The sequence below is a fragment of the Lagenorhynchus albirostris genome, chromosome 11 (genome assembly GCF_949774975.1).
Source record: "Lagenorhynchus albirostris chromosome 11, mLagAlb1.1, whole genome shotgun sequence".
Classification (NCBI taxonomy): domain Eukaryota; kingdom Metazoa; phylum Chordata; class Mammalia; order Artiodactyla; family Delphinidae; genus Lagenorhynchus; species Lagenorhynchus albirostris.
In genome coordinates, this window is record NC_083105.1 from 64,930,526 (window position 1) to 64,957,533 (window position 27,008).

The 27,008-nt window shown below is 40.3% G+C and overlaps 1 protein-coding gene across 2 annotated transcripts in view; it reads left to right on the forward strand.

The window, feature by feature from the left end:
• The first annotated feature begins 13,860 nt into the window (after positions 1-13,860).
• Positions 13,861-27,008, forward strand: part of RPAP3 (RNA polymerase II associated protein 3) — a 41,734-nt gene continuing 28,586 nt past the window's right edge. The window contains exons 1-5 of one of the 2 annotated variants that reach the window (XM_060166447.1): positions 13,861-13,926; positions 16,667-16,850; positions 17,628-17,768; positions 22,828-22,950; positions 23,783-23,910. In XM_060166447.1, the coding sequence (XP_060022430.1) occupies positions 16,698-16,850; positions 17,628-17,768; positions 22,828-22,950; positions 23,783-23,910 (545 nt within the window). In that variant the 5' untranslated portion in view covers positions 13,861-13,926; positions 16,667-16,697. Of the gene's footprint in view, positions 13,927-16,559; positions 16,851-17,627; positions 17,769-22,827; positions 22,951-23,782; positions 23,911-27,008 lie in introns of both variants that reach the window. The other variant, XM_060166446.1, reaches the window with a different exon arrangement.

Here is a 27,008-nt window from a genome sequence, read left to right on the forward strand (position 1 = left end):
CCAGATGCTGTCCCACAGGGCAAGGCTTGAACTATGCTGTAGAGTCTTGAGTCTCAAGTCATTTCAGAAAACTTGAAATGTGTCTCTTCTTTGCATATGGTCCCCCTCAACTGTCTGTCTCCCAGCCTTTTCTGTGGAGCAGGGCTGGGAGTGATGCTTCTGGCTTTAGTGACTCTTTGGGATGACCTGGAGGATGTGGTATCTTGGTAAAGTTCCTGACTCACCTAAGTCTCTCTAGCTAAGACCGGTGGAGAATTCACCTGGTGGACTTGTAATGTGAAGGGCGGAAGGAGAGCCCTTCCCGCTTCTGGTTCCACATATAATTGAGCCTGGAAGTCACCATTCCATCCTAACAACAAGTAAAAACTGAACAGAGTGAAAAACCAACGATTCTTCTTGGATCTGTAAGACAGGGGAGAACACAGGCAAACTGCTGCCCTCGGACTGGAAAGACAGGTGAATGTAGGAAGACACAGAAACCAGGGCTGTGGTTCAAAAACCTAAACTGTAATCGATAACTGCTGGAGGTTCAGTGCACTTGGCTCTGAGCGTTAAAAACTCCAGGGGACCCAGTCACAGGGCGCCTGCACAATGCTGTGAAATGTACCTCCAGGAGCTCCCATCATAAACGTGTGAGAAAAATCCCCTCAGCCTTCCCGCACCGGTGTGAGAAAAGAAACCATTTTGAAATACTCCAGAGCATTCTGTCCTTCTTAACAAAGTCTGCCCTGAGGGGAAGCTAGTTAGCCAGAGCCTAAGCTGCTGGGGTATTGTCAGAGCCTAACTGACAGGTAGGGAGAGACCCAACTCTAGCCTTCCAAGTGGGAGAAGAGAAATTACCCAACTCCAGCCCCCTTCCATCCATCCTCTCCGCACAAGCGGGGAGAAACACTTGTGAAATTCACAGTACAGAGGCATAGGCTGACTGAAGGACAGACCTACAGAGGACTACAGAATGCCTTCCCTCCCCTCACACCTCACCACCACATTACTAAAGGCCTATTTACAGCACTTTCTTTTACTGGTACATTGTGTCTGGCTATCAAGAAAAAACTGTTACCCCAAAACGGGGTTCCCCTTTTGGTGGGTGTCGAGCCAAAAGACAACCAGGCCAAAGATAGGGAGGAAGAAGGATTTCTCACTTGCAGCCACAGTAAGGAGAACACTGGGGATCTTTCCCAAAGCAGTGTCACCCCAAACAGCAAAACTGGGGAAGTGTTAAGCTAAGGGCCCCTGCATGTTCATGGAGGGGCTTGGGCTGTCTGACAGAGTCCAAGCTTTAGTTGAGGGTCAGAAAAGGTCAACAACATCACCCCTCAGTTTCCAGCTGATGTGGTGGTTGAGCTCTTCAGGCTAATCTTCCTTTTTTGTGTGTGCGTTACGCGGGCCTCTCACTGTTGTGGCCTCTCCCTTTGCGGAGCACAGGCTCCGGACGCGCAGGCTCAGTGGCCATGGCTCACGGGCAGGCTCAGTGGCCATGGCTCACGGGCAGGCTCAGTGGCCATGGCTCACGGGCCCAGCCGCTCCGCGGCATATGGGATCTTCCCGGACCGGGGCACGAACCTGTGTCCCCTGCATCGGCAGGCAGACTCTCAACCACTGTGCCACCAGGGAAGCCCCCAGGTTGATCTTTACTACTGAAACAGAACGGGGAGTTTTTACCACTTATCTTTGCTATCTTTTTTTTTTTTTTTCCTGATCTTTGCTATTGTTACTTCTCTTGCCTGATAACAGTCCTTTGTTTCTGCATTCTTTTGTTCCCTTAAGATCATTAAATACTCAGACCTGTTCAAGGGCAAGCACTGTGGCCAGGCTTAGATTACAGAATGGCTTAGGCCCCAAATGGCTTCTCTTCTGTCAAGAAAGCCATGCCTGGTTCTCTTTCTCTGGGGACTCCCTACCCTCTCTGCTTGCATAACGAAAGGCAAAAAACACAATTTGAAGAGATAGAGCAAATAATCAGAACCAGGCATGGCAAGAATGTTGTAATTATCATACTAGGGATTTAAAACAACTATGATTCATATGCTAAGGGCTTTAAGGGATAAAGTAGATAGCATGCAAGAACGGATGGGCAATGTAAGCAAAGAGATGGATGTTCTAAGAAACAATTACTGGGCTGCACCCCACAGGCCTGCAAGCCCTGTACTTGCCCAGCCTGCAGGCTGAGGAAAGAGCCCAGGATCGAGGACAGAGACATCAATGGCTTAGTGGATAGGGGGATCTTACATGCCTGAAGCAAGGTCCTGGAGCAACACCCTGCTCTGTGCAGCAGGTGGCAGGCAGCAGTATTCACTACCATGGGGGTGGGTGGGTAGAGGAGAGCGAGGTTACCGGTGATAGAGGGAATTGACCTCAGCACGCCCCTCACTGCCCCTCTATGGTGGCAACACTAGTATGATGGTGAAACTATCATAGTGGAGACATTGTGACCTAAAGGTTAGAACAATCCCTTGCTGGAACCTGGGGCAAGTAGCAGACATTTACTGATTAGGCTATATGATTAAGAGGGAAGGTCAGTCATGTGAGTAGGGTGTAGGTAAGGCAGGGACTGGTTGAACAGGGATGTACAGAGAGCAAGAGAACAGCCATCTTGGGTGGCCTGATCATACAACAATCAAAAAGAAATGCTAGAGATAAAAAACACTGTAATAGAAATGAAGAATACCTTTGATGGGCTTATTAGTAGACTGGACTGCTGAGGAAAGAATCTCTGTACCTGAGGATAGTTCGATAGGTACAGAAAAACCAAAAGGCAAAGAGAACAAAGACTAAGAAAAACAGAACATTCCAAGTACTGTGGGACAACAACAAAAGGTGTAACATATACATAATGGGAATACCGGGAGAAGAAGGAGCAAAAGGAACAGAAGAGATATATATTTTTTATTTTTATTTTTTTAGAAGGACATTTATTTATTTATTTATTTATGGCTGCATTGGGTCTTCGTTGCTGTGCGCGTGGGCTTTCTCTAGTTGCGTTGAGCGGGGGCTACTCTTTGTCACAGTGCGGGGGCTTCTTGTTGCGGTGGCCTCTCGTGTTGCGGAGCACGGGCTCTAAGCACGCGGGCTTCAGTAGCTGTGGCGCACAGACTTAGTTGCTCCGTGACATATGGGATCTTCCCAGACCAGGGCTTGAACCCGTTTCCCCTACATTGGCAGGCGAATTCTTTTTTTAAATAATTAATTAATTAATTTTGGCTGCGTTGGGTTTTCATTGCTGGGCGGGGGCTTTCTCTAGTTGTGGCGAGCGGGGGCCACTCTTCGCGCGGTACACAGGCTTCTCATTGCGGTGGCTTCTCTTGTTGCAGAGCACAGGCTCTAGGTGTGTGGGCTTCAGTAGTTGTGGCACATGGTCTCAGTAGTTGTGGCATGCGGGCCCTAGAGTGCAGGCTCAGTAGTTGTGACGCACTAGCTTAGTTGCTCCGTGTCATGTGGGATCTTCCTGGATCTTCCCACCGCAATGAGAAGCCCACGCACGGCAGCAAAGAGTAGCCCCTGTTCACTGCAACTAGAGAAAGCCCACGTGCAGCAACGAAGACCCAATGCAGCCAAAAAAAAACAAAAAAAAGACAGAGATTGTCAGGGTTAATCAAAAAACAAGACCCAACTATACACTGTCTACAAGAAACCCACTTTAAATATAAAGACATGTACAGATTAAAAGGAAATGGATAGAGAAATATACCATGCTAATACTAATCAAAAGAAAGCAGGAGTAGCTATGTGAATTTCTGACACAGCCGACTTCAGAGCAAGCAAAGTTACCACAGATAAAGAAGGGCATTGCGTAACGATAAAGGAGTCAATTCTCCAAGAAGCCATAACAATTCTAAACTGTATACACCTAACAACAGAGCATCAACTACATGAGGCAAAAACTGATGGAACTGAAAGGAGAAATACATGAATCTATTATCATAGTTGGATATTTCAATATCCTTCTCTCAAAAATGGACAGATCTGGCAATAAAAAAGCAGTAAGGACATAGTTGAACTCGACAACACCACTGATCAACTGAATATAATTGACATCTATAGATTACTTCATCCAACAACACAGCATACACATTTTTCTCAAGTTCATATAGATCATCCACCAAGACAGGCCACATTCTGGGCCATAAAACACACCTTAACAAATTTAAAAGAATAGAAACCATACAATGTCTGCTTTCAGACCACAATTAGCAAACTGAATCCAAAACAATATAAAAAGAATTATACACCACCGACCAAGTGGGACTGATTCCAGGTCTGCAAGGCTGGTTAAACATTCAAAAATCAATTAATGTAACCCAGTACATCCACAGTCTAAAAAAGAAAAATCACGTGATCACATCAGTAGATGTAGAAAAAGCCTATGACAAAATTCAACACCCATTCATGATAAAAACTCTCAGTAAATTAGGAATAGATGGGAGATTTCTCAACTTGATAAAGACTATCTACAAAATAACCTAGAGCTAACATCACACTTAATCGTGAGAAACTCAAAGGTTCCTGCTAAGATCAGGTACAATGCAAAGATGATCCCTTTCACAATTCTTTTTCAACATTGTACCCCAAGTGCTTGCTAATACCATAACGCAAGAGAAGGAAATAAAAGATATACAGATTGGGATGGAAGACATAAAACTGTCTTTATTCACAAATAACATGATCATCTATGTAGAAAATCTGAAAGAATCAATGAAAAAACTCCTGGAACTAACAAGCAATCATAGTAAGATTGCAAGATACAAGGTTAATATACTGAAGTCGTTGCTTTTCTATATACCACAATGAACAAGTGGAATTTGACATTAAAAACATAATACCATTTACATTAGCCCCTCAAAAATGAAATACTTATGTATAAATCTAAAACAATATACACAAGACCTATATGAGGAAAACTACAAAACCCTGATGAACAAAGTCAAAGAACAATGAAATAAATAGAAAGATATTTCATGTTCATGGATTGGAAGACTCAATACTAAAGGTGTCAGTTCTTCGCAACTTGATCTACATATTCAGTGAAATCCCAATCAAAATTCCAGCAAGTTATTTTGTGGATATCAACACGCTAATTCTAAAGTGTATATGGCATGGCAAAAGACCTAGAAGAGCCAATAAAATATTGAAGAAGAATAAAGGAGGACTATATTACCCAACTTTAAGACTTACTATAAAGCTATGTTATCAGGACAGTGTGGTGTTGGTGAAAGAACAGACAAGTAGATCAATGGAATAGAATAGTGAGCCCAGAAATAGACACCCCTAAATATAGTCAACAATCTTTGACAAAGGAGCCAAGGCAGTGCAACGGAGTTAAGGTAATCTTTTCAATTTTTCAACCTTTTCAACCTGTCAGTGATGTTAGAGCAACTGGACATTCACATGCAAAAAAATCTAAACACAGACCTTATATCCTTCACTAAAATTAACTTAAAATAGATCATAGACCTAAATGGAAAACACAAAACTATAAAACTCCTAGAAGATAACATAAAAAAAAAACCTACATGACTTGGGGTCTGGTAATGCTTTTTTATATATTTTTTATTTTTATTTTTTTTGTGGCACACGGGCCTCTCACTGTTGTGGCCTCGCCCGCCGCGGAGCACAGGCTCCGGACGCGCAGGCTCAGTGGCCACGGCTCATGGGCCCAGCTGCTCCGCGGCATGTGGGATCTTCTCGGACCGGGGCATGAACCCGTGTCCCCTGCATCGGCAGGCGGACTCTCAACCACTGCGCCACCAGGGAAGCCCTATTTTTTATTTTAAAAAATATTTATTTTTTGGCTGCATTGGGTCTTCGTTGCTGCGCATGGGCTTTTGTTAGCTGCGGCAAGCGGGGGCTACTCTTTGTTGTGGTGCGCGGGCTTCTCACCGTGGCTTCTCTTGTTACCGAGCACGGGCTGTAGGCACGTGGGCTTCAGCACTTGCAGCACACGGGCTCAGTAGCTGCGGCACGTGGGCCCTAGAGCACAGGGGCTTCTGCAGTTGCGGTGCGTGGGCTCAGTATTTGTTGCTCACAGGCTCCAGAGTGCAGGCTCAGCAGTTGTGGCACACAGGCTTAGTTGCTCCGCGACCTGTGGGATCTTCCCAGACCAGGGATCAAACCTGTGTCCCCTGCATTGGTAGGTGGATTCTTAACCACTGTGCCACCAGGGAAGTCCCTGGTAATGCTTTTTTAGGTACATCAAAGGCAAAATCCGTGAAAGAAAAAATTGATAACCTATACTTCATTAACACTAAAAACTTCTGCTAGAATAAAAACCATATGATCATCTCAGTAGATGCAGAGAAAGCTTTTGATAAAATTCAATATCCATTTATGATCAAAACTCTCCAGAAAGTGGGCATAGAGGGAACGTATCTGAACATAATAAAGGCCATCTATGACAAACCCACAGCTAACATCATACTCAGTGGTGAAAAACTAAAAGCATTCCCTCTAAGATCAGGAACAAGTCAAGGATGCCCACCCACTCTCGCCACTTTTATTTAACAAAGTTTTGGAAGTCCTAGCCACAGCAATCAGAGAAGAAAAAGAAATAAAAGGAATCCAAATTGGAAAGGAAGAAGTAAAATTGTCACTGTTTGCAGATGACATGATACTATATTTAGAAAATCCTAAAGATGTCACCAGAAAACTACTAGAGCTCATCAATGAATTTGGTAAAGTTGCAGGTTATAAAATTATAACACAGAAATCTCTTGCATTTCTATACACTAACACAACTATCAGAAAGAGAAATTAAGGAAACAACCCCATTTACAATCACATCAAAAAGAATAAAATACCTAGGAATAAACCAACCTAAGGAGGCAAAAGACTTGTACGCTGAAAACTATAGGACGCTGATGAAAGAAACTGAAGATGACACAAACAGATGGAAAGATATGCCGTGTTCTTGGATTGGAAGAATCACTGCTGTGAAAATGACCATACTACCCAAGGAAATCTACAGATACAATGAAATCCCTATCAAATTACCAACGGCAATTTTCACAGAACTGGAACACACAATTTTAAAATCTGTATGGAAACACAGATGATCCCAAATAGCCAAAACAATCTGGAGAAAGAAGAATTGAGCGAGAGGAAACATGCTTCCTGACTTCATACTATACTACAAGGTATAGTAATCAAAACAGTATGGTACTCAGGACTTCCCTGGCAGTCCAGAGGTTAAGACTCCGTGCTTCTATTGCAGGGGGCATGGGTTTGATCCCTGGTCAGGAAACTAAGATCCTGCATGATGTGTGGTGCAGCCAAAAAAAAAAAAAAAAAACCACACACACACAAAATAACCCAGTATGGTACTGGTACAAAAACAGACACACAGATCAATGGCAAAGGATAGAAAGCCCAGAAATAAACGCATGCACTTATGGTCAATTAATCTATGACAAAGGAGGCAAGAATATACAGTGGAGAAAGGACAGTCTCTTCAATAAGTGGTGCTGGGAAAACTGGACAGCTACGTGTAAAAGAATGAAATTAGAACATTCTCTAACAGCATATACAAAAATAAACTCAAAATGGATTAAAGACCTAAATGTAAGACCGGATACTATAAAACTCCTAGAGGGGGCTTCCCTGGTGGCGCAGTGGTTGGGAGTCTGCCTGCCGATGCAGGGGACACGGGTTCGTGCCCCGGTCCGGGAGGATCCCACATGCCGTGGAGTGGCTAGGCCCGTGAGCCATGGCCGCTGAGCCTGCGTGTCTGGAGCCTGTGCTCCGCAACGGGAGAGGCCACAGCAGTGAGAGGCCCGTGTACCGCAAAACAAAACAAACAAAAAAAACCCCAAAAAACTCCTACAGGAAAACATAGGCGGAACACTCTTTGACATAAATTGCAGGAATAGTTTTTTGAATCCATCTCCTAGAGTAATGGAAACAAAAGCAAAAATAAACAAATGGGACCTAATTAAACTTAAAAGCTTTTGCACAGCAAAGGAAACCATAATCAAAACAAAAAGACAACACACAGAATGGGAGAAAATATTTGCAAATGATGCAAGCAATGAGGGATTAATTTCCAAAATATACAAACAGCTTATACAGCTCAATATAAAACAAACAAACAACAGAATCAGAAAATGTGTAGAAGACCTAAACAGACAGTAGGGAACCCTCCTACACTGTTGGTGGGAATGCAAATTGGTATAGCCACTATGGAAAACAGTACAGAGGTTCCTTAAATAACTAAAAACAGAGTTACCATATGATCCAGCAATCCTACTCCTGGGCATATATCCGGAAAAGACAGAGACTCTAATTTGAAAAGATGTACCCCAATGTTCACAGCAGCACTATTTACAATAGCCAAGCCATGGAAGCAACCTAAATGTCCATCAACAGATGAATGGGTAAAGAAGATGTGATACACACACACACACACACACACACACACACACACACACAATGGAATATCACTTAGCCATAAAAAGGAACGAAATAATGTCATTTGCAACATGGATGGACCTAGAGATTATCATACTAAGTGAAGTAAGTCAGACAGAGAAAGACAAATATCATATGATATCACTTAAATGTGAAATCTAAAAAAATGATACAAATGAACGTACTTACAAAACAGAAATAGACTCACAGACATAGAAAACAACTTATGGTTACCAAAGGGCGAAGAGTGGGGAGGGATAAATTAGGAGTTTGGGTTTAACAGATACACACCACTATATATAAAACAGATAAACAAGAACCTATTGTATAGCACAGGGAACTACTGGGTTGGCCAGAGTCTGTTTGATTTTTTTCTGTACGATGGCTCTAGTAGTGCTTGTCTTTAACTTCATTCGAAACAATTTTGTTAGATTGTATTGTGACAGCATATCAGCATGCATTAAAAAAAAACTTATCAAAATTGGTGAATTTTTGTGTCGCCATTTTAATACTGAAGTTGGAAGAAAAACAGCAACATTTTCAGCATATTATGCTTTATTATTTCAAGAAAGGTAAAAACGCAACTGAAATGCACAAAAGATTTGTGCAGTGTATGGAGAAGGTGCTGTGACTGATTGAACGTGTTGAAAGTGGTTTGCAAAGCTTCATACTGGAGATTTCTCGCTGTACGGTCCTCCACCGTCGGGTAGACCAGTTGACGTTGATAGCGATCAAATTGAGACATTAATTGAGAACAATCAACGTGGCTATACCACATGGGAGATAGTCGACATACTCAAAATACCCAAATCAAGTGTTGAAAATCATTTGCACCAGCTTGGTTATATTCATAGCTTTGATGTTTGGGTTCCACGTAAGTTAAGCGAAAAAAATCTTCTTGACCATATTTCCGCATGCGATTCTCTACTTAAACATAACGAAAACGTTCCAGTTTTAAAACAAATTGTGATGGGTGATGAAAAGTGGATACTGTACAATAATGTGTAATGGAAGAGATCGTGGGGCAAGTGAAATGAACCATCACCAACCACACCAAAGGCCAATCTTCATCCAAAGAAGGTGATGCTGTGTATATGGTGGAATTGGAAGGGAGTCCTCTATTATGAGTTCCTTCCAGAAAAACCAAACCATTAATGCCAACAAGTACTGCTCCCAATTATATATATAACTGAATCAGTTTGCCGTACACCTGAAACATTGTAAATTAACTATACTTCAAGTAAAAAAAAAATTCTGCTCTGGGAAAGACAATATCAAGGGAATTAGCAGACAAGCCACAAATGGGGAGAAAATATTTGCAAAAATATTTGATAAAGACCATTATCCAAAATATAAAAAGGATGCTTGAAACTACAAAAAGTAAACAACCAATTAAAGAATGGGACCTTAACAGACATCAACCATCAATAGACCAAAGAAGATCTACAGATGGCACATAAGCCTATGAAAAGATGCTCCACCTCATATGTCATCAGGGAAGTGCAAATTAAAACAAGACACCATTACACACTTGTTAGAATGGCCAAAATCTGGAACACTGACAACACCAAATGCTGGTAAGGATATGGAGCAATAGAATCTCTCAGACATTGAGGGTGGAAAAGCAAACCGGTATAGCCACTCTGGAAGACAGTTTGATTTTGTAACAAAACTAAGCATATTCTTACCATATAATCCAGCAATTGCACTCCTTCATAATTACACTCCTTCATAATTACACCCCCAAAGGAACTGAAAACTTCTGTCCACACAAAACTCTACAAATGGATGTTTTTAGCAGTTTCATTCATCACGGCTCAAACTTGGAAGCAACCAAGGTGTCCTTCGGCAGGTGCATGGATAAACTGTGGTACGTCGAACAATGGAATATAATTCACAGCTAAAAAGAAATGGGTTATCAAGCCATGTAAAGACATGGAGGAATCTGAAGCTCATATTACGAAGTGAAAAAAGCCAAACTGAGAAGGCTCCATACCGTATAATTTCAACCATCTGACATTGTGGAAAGGGCAAATCTATGGAGACAGTAAAAATAATCAATGGCTGCTGGGGGTGAGCGTGGAGGGGGACAGATGAATATGCAGAGCACAGAGGATTTTTAGGGCAGTGGAAATACTCTGTACGGTATTATAATGATAGATATATAGCCATTAGTCATTTGTCCAAACCCACTGTACAACACCAAGAGTGAACCCTTAGTTAAATTATGGATTCTGGGTGACTATGATGTGTCAATGTAGGTTCATACCTGGTAAAAAAATGTACCATTCTGGCAAGTGATGTTGATAAAGGGGGAAGGCTATGTATATCTTGGGGTAGGGGGTGTATGGGAAATCTCTGTACCCTTATCTTAATTTTATTGTAAACCCAAACTGCTCTCAGAAAATAAAGTCTTTAAAAAAAAAAAAAGAACGGAAGGAGGATTGCACATAGACTCTGAGGGGATACATGGAGACTGGTGGTCCCTAGCCTTGGTAACCAGCCCCCTTGACCACATACACAGGGGACATAAGGACACCTCTGGATGCAGCTTCTGTGGTTGCAGAGGTTGACCAAACTGAGGGAGGAGGAGTGCCAGAGAGATACAAGGAGACTTCTCACCTGTAAACAGATTATTTAGGCGACAGATGCTAGGAAAATGACAGGTATGGAGTAGTGCCTCAGGTAAGTCACAGAGTGCAGATTTAAGAAATAGGGCCACTCTTACCCTTCCTCAAGGGGGGTCACAGTCAAATGAGCCAGACAGGGCGTAGTAGAACGGGCAGTCACAGGTGCCAGCTCTGAAGACAGACTGCCCAGGTACCTCACCAGGCTCTGTCATTTGCTGGCTGTACGGGCAAATTTCATAATTATTCAGGTCAGCGTCCTTACCAGTAAAATGGGGATAATATTACCATTGCTGTGAGATGAGGAATGTAAAATAACATGCTTATTTCTTATTACAATTCTTACTTGTCTTCCTTATTATACAGATTTCATTTTGCATTAGGAGAGGCAGTTTACCTTCCCTGCTATCAACCTTAACCTTTATCTCCTGGTGCCCAGTACTTGGGCTTCTTAGAGACATCTTCAGAGGTCTTCCAGACAGTCAAGTGGGAGACAGGGAGAGATGTAGGAGAGTTATTAAATCCCCGGGTCTGGACCTTAGCTTTACAGGAGGGAGAGACAGGAAATAACATTTGTTGAGCTCCTACCATGTCCCAAGCTGTGCTAAGTAGGCCATCTACATACATTTTCTTACTCCAGTAGGTATTTTTATCTTCTCCATTTTAATTTTAATTTACATTAAGCCTCAGTGTACAGATTACATTCAGATTACATTTTCAGTAAGTGGAAGAATCAGCATTGCAGAATTCAACCTTCTTCCTCAGGTTATAGTGAGCCTGGATTTCTAGCAGTATCAACTCATTCATTCACTATTCTTTTGACAAATAATTAAGGCCTTTGATAGAGGTTACTGGTTGCCCCTCAGTATCTGCTCCCTTCCTCTCCTTCCTTATTTACTGAATTCTTGTTTTTAGATGAGCACATGACTGCCAATAATAAAAAACCCTCAACCTCCCTTGCAGAGGGAAGGCTGCCATTACAGGCATAGTTTTTTGTAGGACAGTGGGAGCCTCAGGATTAGGTGATGGTGGCCATCAAGACCATCTGACTAACTCCTCTCACTTTGATTTTGTACTCACCAAGCAACAACCGATTATTATGTGAAGAGAGAGAGAGAGAGAGAGAGAGAGACAGAAAGATGTGAGAGGGTCTATGAGGTATTACTAGAACAGCCAGCTGGCCCCCTTCTCTCTCATCTCAGTTGACTCTGACAGAATTAATTTTTAAAGATAGACTTGCTTTGGGACTTCCCTGGTGGTCCAGTGGTTAAGACTCTGCACTTCCACTGCAGGGAGCACAGGTTCCACCCCCAGTCGGGGAACTAAGATCCAGCAGGCCCTGCGGTGTGGTAAAAACAAAACAAAACAAAACAAAACAAAACCCATAAAAACCCCAACAGAGTTGCTTTTGTTAAGAACATCTATAAATCTGTTTTAAAATTATTTATTATTAGATTAATTTTAAAACACACACAAAAAAAATCCCTTAAAAGTCAGTTTTCTGTCCGCCAACACAAAAGACAAAAGAATCATTCCCTTAGTAAATATTTTGGTGACAGTTAATGATTTGACTACTATGAGTTTAAAATACAAAGATACCAAATAATTATACAGTGGGAAAGATGTGCTGATGACTTTGTAAGGAAGGTCCCCAGGGTGGTTTTTCACTGATCCTTACCTGGATTAGTGGGTCCCAGCCTCAACTGCATGGCTATATCTTGTGCTTTTAAAAAAATCAGGATGCCCAGGCTGTGCTAATTAAATCACAGTCTCTGGGGAGAGGTCCTAGAAATCAGTATTTCTTTTCCCCACACTCCCAAGGTGATTCCACAGTTCAGTCAAGCTTGAGAGCCACTAATCTGAATTTTTGGTCTAATGTTTAAGATCACAGAGCTATTTCAAATGGAAAGGTTTGTTTGTTTCTGTTTGTTTTTGTGGGCTTTTAAAATTACTTTTGTTTTACAGTTTTAGAGTTGCCATGAAAAATGAGAGAAAGTTCACTCATACAGGAAGCAGAAGCACAAAATATTAAAAGCTTCATATTCTTTTTTTCTTTGTGGCCAGGGAAATCTAAAGACAGACCTTAATACCGACACACATCCAAGAAAGACTCAGAAATAGATATTTAGAAAAGGAAAGAGTTTACTTGCAAAGGTGCAAGGTAGGCAGACTGAGAAACTGGTTTGCCGAATACAAGAACTTAAAGAAAAAAAAAACTACTACAAAAATTGCTAGAGTTACTGGTTTACATAGCCTGTTTATGGTAGACAAACAGTAACTTTCTCACATGATTATCATACAAAGGTTGTAAAATACCATTACACACAGCAAGGCAAATATTAAAACTGAGGGGAGGGCTTCCCTGGTGGCGCAGTGGTTGAGAGTCCGCCTGCCGATGCAGGAGACACGGGTTCGTGCCCCGGTCCGGGAAGATCCCACATGCCGCGGAGCGGCTGGGCCCGTGAGCCATGGCCGCTGAGCCTGCGCGTCCGGAGCCTGTGCTCCGCAACGGGAGAGGCCACAGCAGTGAGATGCCTGCGTACCGCAAAAAAAAAAAAAACTGAGGGGAATCCAAGGAATTATTCAAGGCGTTATTATTTGGGGAATCAGAACAAGTCAGGATGATCCTGCAGTTTTTGGATTACCTAGTGTGAAGTTTGGTCATACCGGAAGCAGGCAAAGCAGCAGATTTTGCTTTAACACACCTGTCAACGCTCTAGCCTGGTTCTACCCCGAAGAGGGCACAGTGTATCTGACCTTCTGCGCACGCTCCGACCCGGCTCCAGGGGGCGGGGCGAGGGCACGCGGGGACTTGTGGGAAAGCCCAGGAAGGCGGGGCCCGGCGTGAGTCATTGCGGGCGGGAAGCTGCGGCAGTGGGGACGGTAACAGCACGTTAAGGTGAGCCGGCTTTGCGGTTATCACCGGCTGCAGCAGCGAGGAGGCTTTTGGGGTCGCCCTGCGGGAGGAGGGGTGCAGCCGTGGGTCCCGGGTGAGGCCGAGAGGGCAAGGGCGGACGGCAGGGCCCGGCGTTGGGGCGGCGTGGCGGTGTCTAGGGTAGAGGCGCACCGGGGAGCTCGTTCCGGGAGGGGCTCGCCCCGAGCAGCCCGGGCCTGGACGGACAGCCTTGCTGTCGGTCTCTCCACCCCGGCTGCCCGGATTATTGGGCGATTTGCGTTGGTCAGGACCTTAGATCCACCCTCCCCAGGGGACCTCGGTGGGGCCCGTCCCCTTTTGGCGTGGGTGTGCAATGCTCGCCCGGATATTGGGTATGAAATTGATACCCCAGGCGCTGGAAGTTTCTGGTTGCCCGCCTGGACGCAGGTTCCGTGGGAGCAGAGGTGATAGGCGAAATGGAAAAGGTTTCTTCTCCCGCCCCCCCCCCCCCCAACGTATCTCAGTGGCTTGCTGCGCTTTTATTCACATTTTTTTTTTTTTTTTTTTTTTGCAATACGCGGGCCTCTCACTATTGTGGTCTCTCCCGTTGCGGAGCACAGGCTCTGGAGGCGCAGGCCCAGTGGCCATGGCTCACGGGCCCAGCCGCTCCGCGGCATGTGGGATCTTCCCGGACCGGGGCACGAACCCGCGTCCCCTGCATCGGCGGGTGGACCCTCAACCACTGCGCCACCAAGGAAGCCCTTATTCACATTTTTGAGTCCTTCGGCAAAACATTGTACTAGCTTTGTTTTTTAATGCGATATACATATGTGATCAAACATGGGCACTGCCTGAAAGAAGCTTAAGTTTAGTTTACTTTCTGACGCAAGGCCGGGGGGTCAGAAGACCTATAGTCGGTTGCAAACATCTGTTCCTCCTCCTAAATGAATCCCTTTTCTAATCTCTTCTGTCTCTCCCATCCTAACCAACCCTCACCCCCCTGTCCACCCCATACACACTTAAGCTTTGAATTCCCTCCCACCTTTTTGGGGACCTTGCTGCATCACGCATCCCCTTTCCTATATTTTCTTTTACCTTGCTCCTCAATTCCCCCCCATACTCGTGGGCAATTTTAGGTTATGAAAGGCAAAATTATGCTAATCCCCATATAATCTCATTTACTCAGCTCATTTTATTTCTCTCCTTAAAAAAAATCCCATTAAAACTAAATAATCTTTATATGACTAAATATAATGCACTATATTTCCTCCATGTGACTTCTGTGGCCTTTGACACTGCTAACTTTCCGTCTTCTTGAACTAAAACTTCTCTTCTGTGACAGTACTCCAAGTTTTCCTCCCAGCTCTCTAGATGCCACTGCCTGATTTTTACTGTGTTGGCATTTCTTCCTTGGTTTGTTCCCTAGATATGTGTTCTTCAGGCTTCCCCCAGCGCCCCCCCCCCGCATTGTCACAGTAATTAAACACATCCAAATCTCATGATTGTAGCTTCTACCTTTATGCTAGTGACACCCAAATTTATATTTCTAGCCCTCTGTAACTACATACTGGCTATGTCCTGATGTCCCATAAGAACTCAGTCACCTTATCCCAAACTGAAAAAAATCTGTCTTTACACGTGTTCTGCAATCCTGAAACCTCTTTTCCTTTTAAAATTGTGATTCCTGACTCAAAGTGGTACCACTAATCTTACCAGGCTCCCAAACCAGAAATCTAAGACTGAGTCCTTCTCTGCTCACCAACTCCTCAGTCTAATGAGTCATCATGTCCCTTTTATTTTACCACCTTAATGTTTCCCATAGCTTTCAGACTGTAGGTCAGATCTCATGGCCTGGCATTTCCTGATCTGTCCCATATTTGCCTTCTCTTCCGTTATTCTCCCTCCCAGTCCCTCATTCTCCTGGCCCACTCCTCCACATTAATCAGTTGGCTGGCCCCTTTTGAAACATGGCTAAATTTCAGCACCTCTGGGGACTCTTTCCTTGAACCTGCCACCCTACTGTCTGATTTATACCTGTCCTTTGTGGTCAGCCCCATAGCATCTGCATGTACCGCTAGCACAGTGGTTCTCAACCAGAGGATATTTGAAAATGTCTGGAGACATTTTTGCTTGTTACAGTCCAGAGGGAAGGGAGTAATACTGGCAACTAGTTAGTAGAGGCCAGGGATGCTGCCAACCATCCTACAATGCACAGGACGGCCAACCCACAACAAAGAATTATCTGGCCCAAAATCTCAGTAGTCCCAAGGTTGAGAAACCCTGCCTAGCATAATATTTTGTTACTCAGTACTTAGATTATTTTCTTTTTTCCTCCAGTAGAGAAGGGACCTTGTCTTGTTTTTGCATCCCTAAATCTTGATACAGGGCCTTTCACATAGCCAAAGTTCAATAAATGTTGAAAAAAAAAAGAGTGAAGGAGGTAATTAGGCTAAACTTATAAACTCTAGAGATGAGCAGCCAATCTGCTACCATAGGCTGCTTGCTAATTTTCAGTGATTTCCTCCCTGTTGCCTTTCATTCATGTTGCATGGATGCCCAACCTGTCTGTTTATTTTGCATTTGTTTATTCAGCAAACATTGATTGACTCATTTTAAGCATAATATACTGATATTTTCTTTCTTCTGCATCACTGTAGGTTCCTTTCCTTACATGTATCTTGGCCATTTATGAAGAGGTAAAGATCATTAATTAGCTGGATTTCAAAAAAAAATAAACCAAATAATTCTATTTAATTCTTATCAGAGGTTGGTTGATAAAAACTGTGCAGGCCACAATGACTTCAGCAAGTAAAGCAATTGAATTACAACTACAAGTGAAACAAAATGCAGAAGAGTTACAAGACTTTATGAGGGATTTAGAAAACTGGGAAAAAGATATTAAACAAAAGGATATGGAACTTAGAAGACAGAGTGGTGTTCCTGAAGAGGTAAATTGCTTAATTAAATTCCTACTTTAGCATCCAGCAAAACTATCTTAAAGTAAAGCACCACCTTTAAAATGTTTTGTGGAAATACTGATTGAAGTGATTTGCTTTCTGCCAACACTTGGAAAAATTCTACTTTTTAAAGTCTTTGTAATAATTGTATTAACTATATTAAGACATTTTAAGGCTTAGTGAATAGTTCCTGAAAGGAAGACCATGTGATAATTTTAAGGTAAATGAACAGAATCATAAAATATGTGGGTTTGTATATAATTCTGTATATCATATGTAATTGTATATTTAGTGATATATTAACGTACAGTATTGCCGTAAAAACTTAGGTAGTACCTAGGCTCAACCAAATGGTTTTCTTAAGACAGTGCATTCAAATACGGATAGCATTTTCATACTGTTTGTAATGATGTGGAGTCAGTTCAGTGTGCCATTGTACTGCTGCTAAATCATTGTACCAAGGCTGAAGATCAGGCAGTTTTTGAATTTAGGATTGCAAATCCTAAAATGCAAAGTGTATAATTAAAATTTCTAGGTAATATCAATACTTTTCTTATGACTAAACAATGTTCAATATTTGTCAAAGGAAGAATTAAACTTTTCAGGCATAAGTTATCATTATAAATGAGTGAATTGGTATTTCTGACCACTTGAAAATTAAAAATTACTTTTACTTGAAAATATACTTTAGTGAGAATTTTGAACATTGCTAGTTATACAGAAAAGAAAAGAGCAGTCTTAAAACGTTGTGTTGTTTTCCCTTCCTAGAATTTACCTCCTATTCGAAATGGGAATCTTAGGAAAAAGAAGAAAGGCAAAGTTAAAGAGTCATCTAAAAAAACCAAAGATGAAAACACAAAAAACAGGATAAAATCTTACGATTATGAGGCATGGGCAAAACTTGATGTGGTAAGTTAATCTGGTTATATGCTTCTTAGTATTTGAGTAAAATTTTCTTGGAGTTAGTTAAGAGTCATGGATTAAATGAAAAATCATGTAGAGTTCTTAGGACCTGTGTCTTTCTCTTATAGACTATTTTGTGTGGAATAAAAACTTAAATACCTAGCTGTTCAGTTAACTAGATTATTTTTTCTCCTACAGTCCTCTATCAGTGAATAGTGGCTAAAACAGCTGGATTCTTTTCTTTTTTCCTATTTTTTCTTTTTTTCTCCTTTTGCACAAATAGTACATAAGAGATCCAGTGTACTCTTCACCCAGTTTCCCCTAATGGTTACATCTTATTTAACTATAGTACAGTATCAAAACCAGGAGATTGATATCGGTGCAATGTATGTATAGTTCTTTGCCATTTTATGACCTGTAGATTTGGGTAACCACCATTGCAATTAAGGTACAGAAATATTGCATCACCACAAAGACCTCTCCACCTATAGTTGCGCCTACCTCCTTCCTCTTCATCATCTCTAACCTGTAAACAGCCAGAATTCTAAGATAGTAATAATATGAGAAAAGAAGGACTCTACCAACATTTTTTTTTTTTTTTTTAATAGACTGAAGGACCTGTAGAATACTGGCTAAAAGAGAATGCCTTTGGGTTTAGTCTTAGGGCTAGGGCTGCGTGACAATAGAATTAGGGCTATCTTGATTTCAGGAAGGGCCCTTCTAGGCTGGTGTGGTGCATGCCTCCCATCTCCCACACATGAGACACAGTGTAGCTGGAGAATTAATTACTCTGCCTCATAACCCTCTACCCAGTATTCCAAGCAGCCACTGTCAGGCCAACCTGTGAACGGGAACCTGTTGGCCAGCCTTATTCTAGACTCTGACCCACCCTAAGGGTTGATTTTGTTAGGTTGATTTGGAATACACACTCGCTTTTAGTCTTTTTAAAAGTGTTCATTATGTAATGTTTGATTCATACAAAATAGTTTGTAGAGATACGTGTTCTAAAGCATGATAATAAAATGAATACATAAACCCACCACCTAACATAAAGAGAATTTTTTCAATCCCATTGAAGCTGCCATTGTGCTCCTTCCCTGTCCCATCTTCTTTTCTCCTCTCTATCTTCAGAGGTAACTACTATTCTGATTATTATGTGTATTATTTTCTTTGCACTTTTTTGTTTAACATTTTTATTGAGGTATAACATTCATACAGTAAAGTCCCAAAATCTTAAATGTACAACTTCCTGAATTTTCACTCATGTACAAAACTGAGAAACTACCATCCAGATCAAGATATAGAACATTTCTCGTATCCCAGAAACCTCCCTTTTCGGTTGATTACCTCCCAAAGGTGGCCACTGTAGGGATCTCTAATATTGTAGATAGGTTTTGCCAGTTTGGGAATTTCTTACAGTTGTATCGTACAGTATGCACTGTTCTCTGTTGGCTTCTTTTGCTATTATTGTCTGAGATTGATCTGTACTGTCAGTAGCAGTAGTTTGTTCTGTTTCATTGCTCATCAGAATTCCATTGTGTGGATATATCACAGTTTGTGTATCCATTCTCCTGTTGATATACACTGAGTTGTTTTCAGCTTGGGGCCGTTATGAATAAACCTGCTATGAACATTCTTGTACATGTCTTTTGATGGATATAGCACCTGGGATGGTATTTGCTTGGTCATAGTTTGTATATGCATTTAGCATTAGAGGATGATTTTTCAAATTAGTTGTATTTCTCTTTTTATAAAACATTTATTTTTAATTAATTAATTTTTAAATTGAAGTATAGTTGATTTACAATTTAGTTTCAGGTGTACAGCAAAGTGATTCAGTTTTATATGTATATATACACACACACTTATCTGTACTTTTTCAGATTCTTTTCCATTATAGGTTATTACAAGATATTGAATATAGTTCCCTGTGCTATAGTCGGTCCTTATTGTTTATGTTTTATATATAGTAGTGTATATCTGTTAAACGCAAACTCCTAATTTATCCCTCCCCCACTTCCCCCTTTGGTAACCATAAAGTGTTTTCTATGTCTGAGAGTCTGTTTCTGTTTTGTAAGTGAGTTCATTTGTATCACTTTTTTCTTTTTCTTTTTTAATTTTTATTTTATATTGGAGCATAGTCGATTAACAATGTTGTGTTAGTTTCAGGTGTACAGCAAAGTGATTCAGTTATACATATACATGTATCTATTCTTTTTCAAATTCTTTTCCCGTTTAGGTTATTACAGAATATTGAGCAGAGTTCTCTGTACTATACAGTAGGTCCTTGTTGGTTATCTATTTTAGATATAGTAGTGTGCACATGTCAATCCCAAACTCCCAATCTATCCCTGCCCCCCGACCCTTCCCCCCGGTAACCGTAAGTTTGTTCTCTAAGTCTGTGAATCTGTTTCTGTTTTATAAATAAATTCATTTGTATCTTTTTTTTTTATTTTTTAGATTCTGCATATAAGCAATATCATATGATATTTGTCTTTCTCTGTCTGACTTACTTAGTATGATAATCTCCATATCCATCCATGTTGCTGCAAATGGCATTATTTTATTCTTTTTTGTGGCTGAGTAATATTCCATTGTATATATGTACCACATTTTCTTTATCCCTTCCTCTGTCGATGGACATTTAGGTTGCTTCCATGTCTTGGCTATTGTAAATAGTGCTGCTAGGAGCATTGGGCTGCATGTATGTTTTCAAATTAGAGTTTTTGTCTTTTCCGGTTATATGCCCAGGAGTGGGATTGCTGGATCATATGGTAGCTCTATTTTTAGTTTTGTAAGGAACCTCTATACTGTTCTCCATAGTGGCTGAACCAATTTACATTCCCACCAGCAGAGTGGGAGGGTTCCCTTTTCTCCACGCCCTCTCCAGCATTTATTATTTGTAGACTTTTTGATGATGGCTGCTCTGACTGGTATGAAGTGATACCTCATTGTAGTTTTGATTTGCATTTCTCTGATAATTAGTGATGTTGAGCATCTTTTCATGTGCCTATTGTCCATCTGTATGTCTTCTTTGGAGAAATGTCTATTTAGGTCTTCTGCCCTGGTTGTATTTTTCTTAATGAAACCAAGGCTAAATGAGTCCAGAGAGAGCACACATTATTATTTAAATAGTATGTCATCTGCTTTAGTAATGTCTCGATGCAAGAGAAGTATGATTTTGGGTCTTGAATTTATTACTGTTGGAAATGATACTTTCTGAACATGATTTATTCTCTGCTAAGTATTATTTAATCTGCTTTCATTTTTTGTAACTTTACCCCCTTCTATGTAGCCTTTTCCTTTTCATAAATTGGAATCTTCTTAGAATGCCCTTTCCTAAAAGGCATCATGTCAGATGATTTCTTAGAGAGTTGCTTTCTACAGTCATTTATTCATTCAACAGATATTGATTGAACTCCTGGTTTGTGTGGCCAGTGCAGTCATGGTTGTTCCATTCTAGTTCAGATCTGAGCAGCGGCTTTGGTGTTCTGCTGCTGTTAGTTTTCTACACATGTCTGTGTAACAGGGTTGGACAGTCTTGGCTTTAATCTTGGTAGGCTGATGGAATTTCTAGAATCTTCATGCTAAAACACATAGCTAAATTTCAGTCCATCTTTGAATGTTCATTCAATGAAACTAAGCATAGGTCTTATTTTGTTTTTTAATTTATCAACAATTTTTTCCTACATAAATTATTTAAAATAGTATATTGTTAAATACAGAAAGGATTTTGTTTATATAATAATTAAGTTTTTGTTTACATGAGGTTTTTTTAATAAATTTTTAAATTTTATTTTACTTATTTTTGGCTGCATTGGGTCTTCGTTGTTGCGTGCGGGCTTTCTCTAGTTGGGTCAAGAGGGTGTGCTACTCTTTGTTGCGGTGTGCGGGCTTCTCATTGCGGTGGCTTCTCTTGTTGCAGAGCACGGGCTCTAGAGCACAGGCTCAGTAGTTGTGGCTCACGGGCTTAGTCGCTCTGCAGCACGTGGGATCTTTCCGGACCAGGGCTTGAACCCGTGTCCTCTGCATTGGCAGGCGGGTTCTTAACCACTGCGCCACCAGGGAAACCCCGTTTACATGAGTTTTAATGAACTCTTTAATGGTTACTGGTTTAAAATCTCTTACTAGGGAGTTCCCTGGTGGCCTAGTGATTACGATTCTGGGCTTTCACTGCCGTGGCCTGGGTTCAGTCCCTGGCTGGGGAACTGAGATCCAGTGAGCCAAGTGGTGCAGGAAAAAAAAGAAAAATCTCTAACTAAAAATCATTCTTTTATTATATGTGCTAAAAAAATGATTAAAAAAATACTGATGGGGTCCATGAAATGATTCATTACCATGAAAGGAATGTGTGAGTCAAAAGAGATTGGGAATTGCTGGACTAGCATGTTACGTATTTTCTTTGGTAGAGTCAGCTATATTTGGAATAGACTGAGAAACAGTATAATATAGTCATTGAGAGCCCTCTGGAGGAGGCAGACTGCCTGGGTTCAGATCCTCATTTGGCCACTTACTAGCTGAGTGACCCTGAGTGAGTTAACTAACTTCTATTTGTCATTTCCTTCAAGTGAAACACATGGGTAATTATGTCTACCTCATAGGTTGCTGTGAGAATCAGGAGTTAATTGTGCTCTACAAGCAGTTTTTGTTTTAAAAATAAGAGAAAAAAAAGGTTTTTAGATAAAACCTTTCTCTGCTGTTGGATGCAATTACATAGATTTGGGGTTATTTGCAAACTTCTCTTATGTAAAGGAATAATACTTCACTGCTAATAGTTTGTGATTTAGGGGTGATTTTTAGACTCTATTGACTTAGCTTACTTTATGAATTCAAAGTCAGATTCTCTAAGTGGTTTGGATCTTGGTTTTCTAAGCAAGAATACCCTTTTGTCTGGGTTTAGTCTTAAAAATGAGAGGTTACTTGAGTTGCTTTTGTAGGCCTTTGGGTCCTTAGATTGTAACAACTTAACGTTCTGTTGAATGTTCTTTGGGGGGGGGGCGGAGTTTATCTTCTGTTTTTAATGGTCATGTAATTATGAACACTGTTTCCCTACTTTTGATTTCAGGACAGTATCCTTGATGAGCTTGACAAAGAAGAGAGTACCCATGATTCTGTGTCGCAAGAATCGGAGTCAGAAGAAGATGGGATTCATGTAGATTCACAAAAGGCTCTTGCTCTAAAAGAAAAGGTACTCTTTAGGTTAGCCGTTGGTTCCTTCAAGTAAGCAGGATATGTAGAAAATCATGTCCATCCCAAGATTTCTACAGCATAATTTAGGGGGTGTTCAAACTTTAAGCTGTTATTGGCTATATCGCTATCGGGAGGCAGTACAGTGTAGTGGTTAGGAGTATGTGCTCTGAAACCAGATTATCTAGGTTCACATCCTGTGACAAGTTCTTTAAATTGCCTGTATGTACTCAGTTTTCTCAGCTGTAAAATAAGATTAATATTATTACTAAACCTCAGTGGGTGGTTGTGTTATTAAATGAATTATTATATGTAAAGTGCTTGGAGCATACAGAGAGTTACTCCAGGGCTTTAAGTAGTAGACTGAAATACTAATCAGATCAGCGCGTGATTCTTGACATGGACATCATATCCCACTCTTCCATATCACAGACCATCTTTGGTTGCTTTTTGGAACGTTCAACATCTCCCTGAGGAATGCCTCATTATTGTAAAACTGGCTATATTGCTTTTCAAAGAGGTGGCACTCTTTCAGATTAAAATTTATCTTTATGCCTTTCTTTTGTTACATTTCTGTGGGTTCATATTGTCAACAAGAAGTATATAATGCTAGGTATTTTACTCATTTTTCTGCCAGGGCTCTTGGATTGTGACCAAACTATGACTATGTAGTGAATTTTAGCACTTGTAAAAAGACCACTTTGCTTAATTCCCTTGCCTTTCCTGTGAGCCTTGATCACATGGCTAATGAGATAGGAAGAGATGGATAATAATGAAAGAAAATGGCTCTGGAATTCTGTGCCAGTATATATCTGACTCGTATGCTTTTTCAGGGTAATAAACACTTCAAACAAGGAAAATATGATGAAGCGATCGAATGCTACACCAAAGGCATGAGTGCTGACCCATATAACCCTGTGTTGCCAACAAACAGAGCATCAGCGTACTTTAGACTGAAAAAGTAAGGAGTTTCCATAATGTGTGTGAATATTTTATGTGTATATGGAGACTTGAAAAAAAAAAACTTTCGCGATAAAATGTGTGGGAATGCTTGAAAAAGTTTTACATTTCTTTTCAACTACAAATTTTTGTAACTCACTCCCTTTTATTTAGTTCTTTTACTTAAGCCATTTTAAACATTCAGGTGCTCAAACCCTGCTCCTGTAGCTCACTTTACCGAGGTGTTCCTCCTCTAAAAGTTGAGTAACGATGCTCTTTACCTAATTCACAGGTGCAAAAAAAGTCAGCTGGGTAAAAATTTTTTATAAATTAATTTTGCTTCATTATTTTGAAAAATTATTTATCCACTATTTAACACAGAGAACTTTTATTATGGTAAACTTAAAATGTGTTTCAACGTTTGTTTAAGTCATACCCTTTAAATACTTAACGTTGGAGAACATAAATGTGTATGGTCTTAATCCTAAGCAGGGAACTGACCCATCATAAGAAATTTTAAAAAGACAAATACCATCAAGGAGGACATGCTTACTGTTTTAATTATTTGGAAATACGAACTATATTGGTGTCTGAGTTTTTACTGTTTTAAATAGAATATTTTTAGATCTTTGAAACTCGTGCTATTCATATCCTGACAAATTAGGGGAATATTTACATTTTATAATATTTGATATCTACACTATGTAAGTGATGAAGAAGAATTTTAAGTAAACCTGCATGAGCCTGCCACCCAGCTTAAGAACCAGAACATTATTTTTGAAGCTACCTTTGATATTCTTTTCCATATCCTGATCCCTCCCAGTAAACCATTATCTTGAGTTGTATATCATTCTTCTGATTTAAAAAAAAAAAAGTTCATTATATATGTATGTATCTTTAAATAATATATTGTATAACATTGCTTATTTTTGAGCTTTAAAAGTATTTCATACTGGATGTAGTCTTCTGTGGCTTGTCTATTTCTTTGAATAGTATCTTTCTAAGATTTGTTTGTATTTTGCATATAGCTGTAGATCTCTCATTTTCACTGTTATATGCAGTTCCTTTTTAGTAATATACCATTATGTATCCATTCTCCGGTTGCTGGATTGTTGGTTTGTTCCTTTCTTTCTCTCTTTCCTTTTCTTCTCCCTGCTTTCTTTCCCTGCCTTCCACCCTCCTTCCCTTTCTTATTTAACAACAGTGATACTGTGAACACTCTTGTACCTATTTCTTGGTGCTGGGTCATAGGATGTGCACAGGTTCAACTTTAAATGGTGGTAAGCAGTTGCTACAAGGGTAGTTGTAACATTCCTGTTAGCAGTGTATAAGAGTGAATGTTCCGTATCTTTACCAACACGGGTATAATTGGGCTTCTGAATTGTTTTCAGTCTAGGGGGTGTAAAATGTTAATTCACTGTGGCCTTAACTTGCATTTCCCCAATTTCTAATGAGGTTGAGCATCTTCTTATATGTTTATTCACCACTTATTTATTTTTTTTCTGTGAAATGTCTGTTTTATCTTTTGACCATTTTTCTCTTAGGCTGTTTTGCTGTTGATTTTTAAGAGTTCTTTATTCTAGATACTAATTCTTTAGTGTTTATAATAATTATCTTGTCTCAATTTGTAGTTGATTTTCCTTTTTTTATGGAGTCTTGGTGAGCAGAAATTTTTAATTTAATATAATTTTTTATTATTATTTTTATTTATTTATTTATTTTTTGCGGTACGCGGGCCTCTCACTGCTGTGGCCTCTCCCGGTGCGGAGCACAGGCTCTGGACGCGCAGGCTCAGCGGCCATGGCTCATGGGCCTAGCCGCTCCGCGGCATGTGGGATCTTCCCGGACCGGGGCACGAACCTGTGTCCCCTGCATCGGCAGGCGGACTCTCAACCACTGCGCCACCTAATTTTATTTTTTAAAAATATATTATTATTATTATTTTTTCGACCCCACCATGTGGCATGTGGGATCTTAGTTCCCCAACCAGGGATTGAACCTGTGCCCCCTGCATTGGGAGCCCAGAGTCTCAACTACAGACTGCCAGGGAAGTCCCAGAAATTTTTAATTTTAATGTGTTTCATTTATTGATTTTTGTAAAATGTTGACACTTTGAAAAATACGATTTGTTAAAGTAGTTTCCTTCCCTGAGTTCGTAACAGTCTCCTATATTTACTCCTAAAAGTTTTACTTTTCACGCTTAAGTCTTTTTATATATGCTGAAGGTAGAATTCCAGTTTCATATCTTTTCACATGAATATCCCAGTTGTTTCAGACCTATTTGTTGAATATCCATGCTTTCCCCATGAATCTGCAATTCCACTGTTGTCATATGTCAAGTTTGCACGGATCTCTTTTTCATCTCTGTATTCTTTACATTGATCTGTTGCCCATTACTATAACCATTCCACACTGTCTTTAATTAGTATAGCATTATAATTATAATTTCTTGGTATTTGGTATAGGGCATTCTCCTACCTTATTATTCTTTAGGAATGTTGGGTATTTTTGAACTTTTACTTATCAGTATAAATTTTAGAATCATCTTGTCAAATTCCTTGAAAACTTTTAATTACAATTGCTTGGATTTATAGATCAGTTTGGAGAGAATTATATTGTTGTGTTTTTGTGTCTTATTATAGATGAATGTGAAATTGCTCTACTTCTTTGATGTCTTTGAAGACAGTCTTGTAATTTTCTGCATATGGATCTTGTACATCTTTTGTTAAATTTATGAGTTTTTTGTTGCTGATCTCTAGTAGAGTAGCCGCCTTGCTAAACTTTCATTATTTCTAACAGTGTCTCCAGATTGTTTTTGAGTTTTCTTGGTAGACCATCATATCATCTAAGAATGGCAGTTTTGTTCCTTCCTTTACAGTTCTTTTGGCTGTTATTTCTTTCTTATGGAACTACATTGGCCAGGACCTCTAGCACAGTACTGAGAAAAAGCGGTGACAGTGGGCATTTTTGTTCTTTGCTTTAAAGGGAGTAGTGCTCAAGTCTCAGCATCAGGAATTATTGATTTTAGTGGGCTTCACTAAAAGGAGATGGGAAACATGCCTTCAATTGGGAAGTAAATTCCCTTTTCAGAGATTTCAGAAACAAATTTTTTGAAGTTTT